At 50.2% G+C, this 11,250-nt stretch overlaps 1 protein-coding gene across 1 annotated transcript in view; it reads left to right on the top strand.

The window, feature by feature from the left end:
* Nucleotides 1–7,316: 7,316 nt before the first annotated feature.
* CELF6 (CUGBP Elav-like family member 6) overlaps nt 7,317–11,250 on the top strand; it is a 515,009-nt gene continuing 511,075 nt past the window's right edge. Inside the window, exon 1 of the mRNA XM_078685027.1 lies at nt 7,317–7,557. Coding sequence (XP_078541153.1) covers nt 7,335–7,557 — 223 coding nt within the window. The 5' untranslated portion in view covers nt 7,317–7,334. The remainder of the gene's footprint in view (nt 7,558–11,250) is intronic.

The raw sequence follows: 11,250 nt of genomic DNA, 5'->3' as shown, positions 1-11,250 counted from the left end.
AGACTCCCAAGGGCAGGCCCACAGCAGAGGAAAGGGACACTCCCAAGGACAGTGACAAGACAAAGGCACCTCCTAGGAGCAGGGAGACTCCCAAGGGCAGGCCCACAGCAGAGCAAGGTCCATCTCCCAAGGGCAGGGACACACACACAGAGCAGGTGTCTACTGGAGACAGGTGCACCACAGACGACAAGTCTGCTGGCAGGAACAGGGCGGCGACCAGGGCACAGGCTACATCCAGAGACAACACTCCACCTAAGGATAAGGCACATCCTACGGACAAGGCATCTAGCATGGACAATGGCGCAATCAAGGACAGGCATACTTCACCCCTGGCTGCACTGAGGCTGATGTTTTCTACTGAACGCCAAACAGATGTCTCCGCGGCGGAGTCCCCCCATACCTCCACTCCCATCCAGGCCAGTCAGAAGCAGAGGAGGGTGTCCCCTGTTGTTGCATCCCCCATTACACATGATTCCGAGTCCAGGCGGCAGGCACAGAGCAAACGACAAGCAGGCTCCAGCACGTCCCCAGAAACCAGATCCCCGGCTGCAGATGCTCCACCTATGGTGGGTGGTGATTCTTTGGAGTCCCCACCACTTGCCAGTCCTGTCCTGTCCAGGGTGCACTCACACATCCCTAAGAAACGCAGACACACACCATTGACACCTGCCAACCCCGATTTGGCTCTAGGTCAGCTATCCCCAGCTCCCAGGCCCACCCTGCCTCCTGGCCCATACAGCCCTGTGGCTCATCATTTCAGTTGTCCCAGTGGCGCTGGTGCAGTTGACTCTCATGTATCAGATGGTGGCACAGTGTCAGTTGTGCCCTCTCCTGTTGCAGGTCCTGGCAGTGTATCTGGGTCTATGGCTCACGTGTCAGTTAGAAGATCTGTGGCTGTGTTGCACACTCCTGTTTCTGGTGCTGGCAGTCTGTCTGGGTCAGTGGCTCACGTGTCAGTGACTACATCTGTGGCTGTGTCTCACACTCCTGTTGCTGGTGCTGCCAGTGTGTCTGGGTCCGTGGCCCATGTGTGTGTCACTCGGGCTGTGGCTGTGTCTCACACTCCTGTTGCTGGTGCTGCCAGTGTGTCTGGGTCCGTGGCCCATGTGTGTGTCACTCGGGCTGTGGCTGTGTCTCACACTCCTGTTGCTGGTGCTGCCAGTGTGTCTGGGTCCGTGGCCCATGTGTGTGTCACTCGGGCTGTGGCTGTGTCTCACACTCCTGTTGCTGGTGCTGCCAGTGTGTCTGGGTCCGTGGCCCATGTGTGTGTCACTCGGGCTGTGGCTGTATCTCACACTCCTGTTGCTGGTGCTGCCAGTGTGTCCGAGGCAGGTAGTTCACGCAGTCCCCCTGATTCTGTGATGTGAGGTGCTGAACACTTCACTCAAATGTTATTTCACATGGTGTGTCCATTGAGAACTGCGTGGCACTCTTGTGGTTCCTGTGACGGGTTGGTAGGGACACGTACTTGTGCAGCCTCTGATGTACCTGTTCTGTACTGCACAATGCCCTGTTGATGCTCTGATACTGCATTCTGCCCTCTCGTTTACTGCCTATGATGTACCTGCTCTGTTGGGCACAATGCCCTGTTGATGCTCCGATACTGCATTCTGCCCTCTCGTTTACTGCCTATGATGTACCTGCTCTGTTGGGCACAATGCCCTGTTGATGCTCCGATACTGCATTCTGCCCCCTCGTTTACTGCCTATGATGTACCTGCTCTGTACTCTACAATGCCCTGTTGATGCTCTGATACTGCATTCTGCACTCTCATGTGCTGCCTTTTATCAACCTGTTCTGTGCAATGGACTGTTGATGCACTTAGCCCCTCTCACGTGCTGCCTCTGATGGACCTGTTCTGTGCAATGGACTGTTGATGCACTTAGCCCCTCTCACGTGCTGCCTCTGATGGACCTGTTCTGTGCAATGGACTGTTGATGCACTTAGCCCCTCTCACGTGCTGCGTCTGATGGACCTGTTCTGTGCAATGGACTGTTGATGCACTTAGCCCCTCTCACGTGCTGCCTCTGATGGACCTGTTCTGTGCAATGGACTGTTGATGCACTTAGCCCCTCTCACGTGCTGCCTCTGATGGACCTGTTCTGTACAATGGACTGTTGATGCACTTAGCCCCTCTCACGTGCTGCCTCTGATGGACCTGTTCTGTGCAATGGACTGTTGATGCACTTAGCCCCTCTCACGTGCTGCCTCTGATGGACCTGCTCTGTACTGCACAATGCCCTGTTGATGCTCCGATACTGCATTCTGCCCTCTCGTTTACTGCCTATGATGTACCTGCTCTGTTGGGCACAATGCCCTGTTGATGCTCCGATACTGCATTCTGCCCTCTCGTTTACTGCCTATGATGTACCTGCTCTGTACTGCACAATGCCCTGTTGAAGCTCTGATACTGCATACTGCCCTCTCGTTACCTGCCTATGATGTACCAGCTCTGTACTGCACAATGCCCTGTTGAAGCTCTGATACTGCATACTGCCCTCTCGTTACCTGCCTATGATGTACCTGCTCTGTACTGCACAATGCCCTGTTGAAGCTCTGATACTGCATACTGCCCTCTCGTTACCTGCCTATGATGTACCTGCTCTGTACTGCACAATGCCCTGTTGAAGCTCTGATACTGCATACTGCCCTCTCGTTACCTGCGTATGATGTACCTGCTCTGTACTGCACAATGCCCTGTTGAAGCTCTGATACTGCATTCTGCCCTCTCGTTAACTGCCAATGATGTAGCTGCTCTGGTGCCCACTTTGCCCATGCTCACGCATACACTGTGATTATACCCCTATTTTGTACAATAAAGGTAGTCTATCAAGTCTCGTGGTCTGTCGTTGTCATTCCTGCTTGCGTACTACAAATGTGTATTCGTATATGCTTCTCATCAGTGGTTTCGGTAACATGACACTCCCCCTCCCTACGTCACGTCCCTTGCTGGTATTCCCCTCCAGACAGCCAATGGTTTGTGCCTTACCTGCGTCGTCGTCCATAGTGGGCCATGACTAGGACGTGGTGGATCGCGAAGAGCATCGGGAAAGCGTGTAGCGCTGGGTCCATGGTGGTGGTCAGCTTGCGGTGGGTATCTCTGCTATGTCACCTATGTTCGCTGTGGGGATTCCGCCGTGTTCAGACAGGTTGTTTTTCCGCTGCGGTTTTATGTGTGTTTTCCGCCATCTTGATTTGGGGGACGGTCTTAGACGTCAGTATGTATGGCGGGGCCTCCGGATGTGTTCCGTCCGCCACGTGGTCGTGTGTAGTTCGGCGGCGGTGCGTGCTTTTCCGTCGCGGACGGAAATTTGACACGTTTTCCTATCCTGATATGGCGGACGGAGTATCCGCGGCAGGCGGACACGGAAAAGGCTTTTTCCGCCTACTCCAGGGCCGCGGTGGCTCTTCCGTCCGCCATCCTAATGAGCCCCTCAATTCCAAAAAAATACATATACTATAAACATACATTAATCAACTAAAATCATTACACAGATCAAAAGGAAAATTATACCAAACATTGACCAAACAATACATCTTGCATACAATGGGTTAGACAATCCAGTATAATAAATCAATTAGAGGACATGACAGAATTACATCTTCAACTAGCTTGCGATGGAAATAATACATTCTGATGGATCGCATACAGTTGGCAATCTATTTGCATGCATTTTTTAGAGCAGATACAGCATGAGATGCATCAGTGCACGTGTTCCACTGTATTAGTACAAGCTTACGTCATGCACATAGGTCACATACAGCATGGGCAGTATTAATTAATGTTTCTATCAGCATTCGTGCAAGCTCACCTCATGAGCATAGAGCAGATACAGCATGCGCAGCATCAGTGTACGCTTTTTCCTGCTTTAGTACAAGCTCACGTCATGCACATAGGACACAATGGTTAGAGCGGCAGACCCTGATGCAGAGGTCTAGCCCGGGACCAGGGTTCAATTCCCTGCCTCAGCGGGTCTTGGGCTCAAAAAATTCCACGGACCTGATAATTCTCGCCTCAGTGCCTATTCCAATCATGGAGTCCCACTCTGCAACACTGGGCAATAGCTTGCTTAATCTCCACAACGGCCCCCACAACGCTAAGGATGCCTGGCCTCCACCTTGGGGGAGCCCAGGAGTGGACACTTCACAGGGAAAGCCAGGATGGGTTCCACAGCGGTATTCGTACAAGCGCATTGAGACCCTTGCGGGTGAGTAGTGCGCTATACAAGTATCAATTTACAATTTTACATTTGTTTTTGTATCTTAGTGAAGTTAAGAAAACATGCTTCTTTTAGAGAACCCCCCTCCTTTTTTTATAATACTTAAAAAACTGAAGCAGTGTTTTGTGTAAATGGCCAATCCACAAATGTGGCCCACTTCTTTATTTAGAGTGCCAGGGCCTACTTTTATCCCAATTCAACCCTATCACTGATACTGTCCATGCCGTATGTGATAATGGTGAGCTTCAACCAATGCCAAGGGAAGCGTGCACGGATGCTGCCCATGTTGTACGTAAACTATGTGCATGAGGTCAGCCTGCACCAGTTCCGGGGGAAGCGTGCACTGATGCTGCCCATGCCAAACTTGGTCTATGTGCATGAGGTGAACTTGCCCCAATGCCCGAGGAAGCTATACTGATGCTGCCCATGCCATATGTGATCTGTGTGCATGTGGTGATTTTGTACCAATCCTAGAAGAAGCATGCACGGATGCTGCTCATGCCATACGTGATCAATACGCAAGAGGTGCGCTTGCACCAATGCCGGGAGAAGTGTGTACTGTAGCTGCCCATGCCGTACCTGTACTATGTACATGAGGTAAACTTGCACCAATGCCAAGTAAGCTGCAGTGATGCTGCCCAAGCCGTACGTGTTCTATGTGCATGTGGTGAGCTTGCACCAATGCCGGGGGTAGCTGCAGTGATGCTGCCCATGCCGTACGTTATCTAAGTGCATAAGGTGAGCTTGCACCAATGCCAGGGGAAGCATGCACTGATGCTGCACATGCCGTACCTAATCTATGTGCATAAGGTGAGCTTGCACCAATGCCAGGGGAAGCATGCACTGATGCTGCACATGCCGTACGTAATCTATGTGGATAAGGGGAGCTTGCACCAATGCTGGGGGAAGCGGGCAATGATGATGCCCATGCCATACCTGTTCTTTGTGCATGAGGTGAGCTTGCACCAATGCCAGAAGGAGCATGCACGGATGCTGCCCATGACGGCTGTGATCTATGTGCAGGAGGTGAGCTTGCACCAATGCTGGGGGAAGCGTGAAATGATAATGCTCATGCCATACCTGTTCTTTGTGCATGAGGTGAGGTTGCACCAATGCCGGGAGGAGTGTGCAAATGCTGCCCATGCCGTACGTGATCTATGTGCAGGAGGTGAGCTTGCACCAATGCCGGGGGAAGTGTGCACTGATGCTGCCCATGCCTTACGTGATCTATGTGCATGAGGTGAGCCTGCTTGGCTATGCATATGGAATGGAATATGTGTATGTGTGTGTACATTATTCAAGCGTGTGCTGATGCATACACGTTCTGTATGTGTGAAGGAAGCTAGCACTGCTGCACCTTGTGTAGTATCTGAAACCACCACGTGTGTGTACTACCTCTCTGACACCCCAAAGTTCCCTTCAGTTTTTGAAATTCCTTCAAACAACCATGTCCATCTCGACCCCGACCCTGAACACTGGAGCATCCCACCTTCCCCTGCTGCTGGACGTTGTTTCTGCTTGTTCGCACTAAAGACCCTATCCCTCATCCACCCCTGTCCCTGCCGCTCCTTTGACGTCACAATTAACTGGGCTTCTGTAGAACATTCCCCCCATCTCTAGCACTCAAGTACAAAGGAGCTTTCGCCGTGGCAGCATGCACTGCACACATCCCCCTCAGACTGTAGTAGAACGTAAAGTAGTGTACCTAATTTGAGGCACAGACGGGAGTGCGACAGCGGCGTGTGGGCTATTTTAGGAAACGGTCTCGAGGGGGGTTGTGTTGTGTAACGGTCGTGTTATGGAATGCAAGGGCCCGAGTGATCTGCAGATATTTCTGGAATAGTGCGTGGGGAGGTTGTGAGAACTTCATATTATTTTAAAGAAGGGTTCTACGGGGCTATTTGGAGGACATATTATTTTTAGGGAGGACATATTATTTTGAGGGTGGGCCTGGGGTAGATTGTTCAGTGACTGGACTGAAGGGGATTGTGGTTGACGATTGCTTACGAGTCGACAGGACCTGTGGTGACGTGCGGGTTACTCAGAGGTTCAGCAGTTGGAGCTGTGCGATGGATGAGCAGGGTCAGAGGCTGGTGTTATGGTTATTTGGGTGAATCGTTTCTAGGCTGGTGGTGGTGATACTCTGTCCAGGGGCGGCCTCAGGCATGTGCAAGCTGTGCACCTGCACAGGGCCACCAAACTCCAGGGGCCACCACGCCAACATATATCCTTAATATAATAATCCTCTGAGGATGGATACATATTTGCGTGGCGGCCCCCGGCAGGGATTTGGCACCTCCGGCTCTGTTCCACTTCCAAACACCCTGACCCCCCCTCTTCACTGGCCTCCGCGCTCCGCCGCACCACCTCTTCCGGGGCCCCCTACGTGACGCTCCCTGCCCAGGGCCGCCATGAGCCTAGAGCTGCCCCTGCTCTCTCTGTTTCAAGGGAATGCGCTGCAGTATGTGACTTGCCGATTATTTGGGGGACTGGGCTGTGGTTGGCTCGCGCCTCATGCTTATTATATTGTCTCCATGAGCTTTACCTTGGCTTGTGAAGCGCACGTGATTACTAGAACGTGCTAGACGACAATGAAAACGGCAATGATAACCAAACCCGCCCCAAATCCCCCAGGCCTGCCCTTAGCACGTTTGAAGTTTTTTATTCTCCCCCTTCACCCCATCATCAAAGGGTGCTCTGCCTCGCGCATCTCCCGGCCCTGGAGGGGTGGATGCAGCGTGGTTGCCATGGCAGCCCGACCTTGCCCTCCCTCCCCCTTTACGTCCTTCCCCCTTCCACCACGTCGTAATTGCCGCCCAGACCCCGTTCCCGCCCCCGCTGCCAGCCGCTCTCGCCGATTGGCCGCCGCTGCCTCATTATGCAAACTAGCCGCGCGCCCAGCCGAAAAGGGGCAGCGGGCTGACGTCAGCAGGCCCAGGAGCAGCTGCTGGAGACATAGAAGAAAGAGCGGAAGAAAGAAAGAGGGGACGCGGGGAAGGCAGGGGCGCGAGGGCAGGAGGGCGGGCACTGCCACTCTGACAGGAGGGGAGGCGGGCAGGCAGGCAGGGGCACGGGGAGCCGCCAGGGAGCCGTCCACGCCGGGCGGTGCTGAACATGGCCACGGTGGCCAACGGAGAGCTCGCTCACTTCAGCACCGCGGCCAGCTCCCCGCGCCGGCCGGGCACCATCCCCATGAAGGACCAGGATGCCATCAAGCTCTTCGTGGGGCAGATCCCGCGCAACCTGGAGGAGAAGGACTTAAAGCCTCTCTTCGAGGAGTTCGGCAAGATCTACGAGCTCACCGTGCTGAAGGACAGGTTCACCGGCATGCACAAAGGTGGGTGTTCCCGCTGTCACCTGCCTGTTTGCCTCGCCCTCCCTCGCCCCTCCGTTCTGCACAGGGCACCAGGAAACAAAGGAGGGGGTGCAGGGAGGCGGCAGGGAGTCTCCCTGAACTCGAGGGGGTCTCCTTATTCAGGCTGTCCGAATCACCCATTGTGATGCTGACTCCCTTTCTCAATGGACACAGATACACCCTATACCTGGAAATGACACAGCTCTTCACTTCTCCCTATACAGGAAATATGGCGCATGAAAAATATATTTGGTTGAAAAATTATATAATTGTTTTAATAATAATATTCCATTACAAAGGTCTCTGTGAAATGAGTTGTCCAAACGTTGGCTGCGAGGAGAAGGGGCGTATTCTTCTTAGTGGTTGAAATGATATGGCACCCAAACTGGCGATCTTTCAGTTGTTGGACTGTATGAGCAAAAATAACTTCTTTTTAGTAGAAATTAACCTTTTCTCACACGCCGTAGGGCGCACGTAGGATACGTGTTCCGTCCCATTGTTTTTTTTAAATCGAATCAAAGACCCTCTCATTTTAATACCCTGCAAGTTTTAGAAGTACTTAGGTGAGTCGGTTTACTTAATAGGAGGCACATCACGTTTTTAATGCTGCTATTCATACCGAGGGTGTGCCTGTTTGCACGCGCTTTTTGCAGTTATGGAAACTGACATCGATTTGCTCACGATCACACACTTTTCGCAAATTGGCAAGCTGGGATAAAAACGTAAGCTTCCAGTTTACACAGTCGACATCTAAGCAGCCCCTAGACTGGATAAACTTTAAAAAACAAAACAAATTAAAAACCCACTCGTAAACACGTTATTCCACAGGGCGTGCAGCTTGGGTTCATGTCAGAAAAGATGAGACTCTGTGCAGACCGTCCTTTCTGATAGTGGTTAGCACCCCTGGGCCAGCCCGACTCCGGTGGCAGCTGGGCACGTCACGTGCTGATGATGAGACCCTGGGCGCCTCTCAGCCAGCATAGCTGCTGCCACCCCGGGTTTCTAAGTGACGTCGAGGAATAGGAGAGGGAGGGATGTGTGCTTGATTTAACCAGGGCGTTTGTGTGTAAGGTAATGGAACGCATATCTCTGTGTGTTTATCTGTGTACCCCTTCATGCTTGAATTAGTATGCTAGTGTAGTTAGTTATGCATATTTGAGCGCGTGCCTGTTTAAGATGTTTAAGAAAAACGCGTTTTTTGTTGCTAGTTGCATGCAGTAACATTGATGCTGATTGGTCATTAAATAGCATACCTGGAGTTTCAGGAGTTAAATCCGTGTATTGAGATACCATATCGGTGCACCGACGTGCATGTCGGCACGTTGACTAGGCCATGGGGTTAGGTGTGACGATGTATGTTTGTGTATGTGCACGGTGGGTGTGTCTGTATGTGCTGTGTGACTGAGAGGCGCTGTAGTAGCAATCATGCAGACCTCTGACATCAAAGATGTGGGGTGAAATCACTGGATACGTCCCTTTATCGCCTTTTGCCTCGGTCCTTATCTGCACATTTGGCCCCCCCAAAGGCGATTCACGTCATTGGTATGTAGTGTGTTTGTTTGAGTGTGCATATGGTGGGTCAATATAATGTAAACATAATATGCAGTTGCAGGATAAGGCGTGCACACTCGCCCACGCCCCGCACGACGATGTCATGCAGGATGAATTGGCATTTCATTGCCCCCTTACTTTTGATTTGCAAACGTTTGCTTCTTAGTGCTGTAATGGTGATATTTTCGAAACAGTTTGTTCAATCACGCATTTTTTCAATAGGCAACATATGGTATGATTCAGAAGCTGTTGCGTGCAGCGCAGTGGATTTCCCTCGTCTTCTAAGCACTGTGGGCTGTCTTCCCATAGAGGCCCCTTTACTGCTACCGCGTTCCCATTGCATGTTCAAGGCTGTCTTTGTAAATATACTGCAGAGCTTCAGTGGTGACTCCAGCTAGAGGGTTTTCATTCTAGCCGAGGCATCCTAACAATAAGGCCAACCACTGATTTTGTGTTTCAGCTTTTACATAACGCTACCTACTCCTGACGAGGCCAGAAAGCACTTTGATGGTGACTGGCTAACCGTGAAGCCATTTCGAGTGTAGGGTTGGAAAGTTGGGGGGGTCATTGTATGCTCTTTGCAAGAAGCATTGGGCTTAGTGGATGTTTTTCAGGGACATGCTTCATATATGTCGTACTCGTGGTACACATACAACAGTGCTACATTAAGCATGAGTTGGGTCAGGAATGGGTGAGAACAGATATGGTCACGCACGCAGATACATGCCTTTTCAAAGGCATTAATGAATTGCAAAGAGACCTTTATTAACATTTATTGCAGATCAAAATAATTAGATACATATAATACATGGGATTCTGCAAACTCCTGTCTGTAATTTCTTTTTAAGCGACGATCTGTGACATACTTGTTTGCCAATTCTAAATAAAAAGACGTCAGCACTCATCTGTATTACATTAAAATAGTCAACATCTGATGTCACAATGCCTTAGATAATTATAGAAAAGTTAAAATCTTTCAAAATGTTTCTACACATTCTGAACTACTGCAGCTTCTTCTTTTTTTGTATTGAACTGTTTCTAATATATTCTTTTTTCAATTCATTTCTAATAGTTTTTTTTGTGTTTAATTATTTTGACCTAGAGGCTCTATTTTCATTCATGTTTGCAAACATGCTCTCTCTTTCAAGTAAAATAACTATAAAGCAAGGCTTTGAGTGGTTTGTAGGAAAGATGATGTTGTGACCATGTACTGGGATAAATTAGCACCTGCCGTACGTTATGGAACTCCTCGGTGACTTGCAATATCCTAATAATGTACAGTGGGGGTACTTTATTCCTTATATTATAGGTAGACCTAAATGTGGGAAAACCACAAGGCCAGTTCACTCATGTCTTAAAGATGTATGCACATAAAGGTGAGGGAGGAGTGAAAAGAGGAAACTTTAAAATGAACACAGTTGAAGTCCTCTTGTTAGGCTTTAGGAACATGTCCCGCCAGCCTCTCCCACCATTCCCTTCTTCTTCAAGCACTCTGCCACTCTACCACCATCCTCATTTTCTTTATGCATTCTGTTACTCTCTCACCGTCACCATCTTCTTTGAGCACTCTGACATAGTTGCACGCCTTGCAAAAAAAGTTGAGTATCCTGGACACGACCTCGGTATACCTACTCAATCATGTGCAGCAACAAAAGCAGCATTCTCACAAAAAGACATCTGAAGTGTCTTGTGTAATGAGCTCCAAACGTCTGTGGTGAGTACTTTGACCACATCTAGCCATGTAACTGAAAGGCCTGGTGCGCCGGCCGCCCTCCGTAATAGCGGACCTAAGCTTTAAAGATGACCTATTAGAACATTGGAATGTTGAGAGCTCCATTTAGGACAATGCAGTGGCTCCGAGCTTATAATAGCCAGCCACAGCCGGCAGTGGGAGGAAATGCAGGGCGGTGACGTGGGGAGGGGGAGGGGCAGGGTGGGGGTTAGTATTGTATGAATTACGGAGTTTTACAGGTAAGTAAACATTTAAATAAATAAAACGAATTTAGTGGAGTGCACTGCATCCCAAAATGCGATGCAGTATGCGCAACAAAATTCGTTTTATTTATTTAAATGTTTACTCACCTGTAAAACTCCGTAATCCATACATTACTACCCCCCACCCTG

The sequence above is a fragment of the Lissotriton helveticus genome, chromosome 3_2 (assembly GCF_964261635.1).
Source record: "Lissotriton helveticus chromosome 3_2, aLisHel1.1, whole genome shotgun sequence".
Lineage (NCBI taxonomy): Eukaryota > Metazoa > Chordata > Amphibia > Caudata > Salamandridae > Lissotriton > Lissotriton helveticus.
The sequence above is the reverse complement of the archived record's forward strand: the minus strand, read 5'-3'. Positions and strand labels throughout refer to the sequence as shown.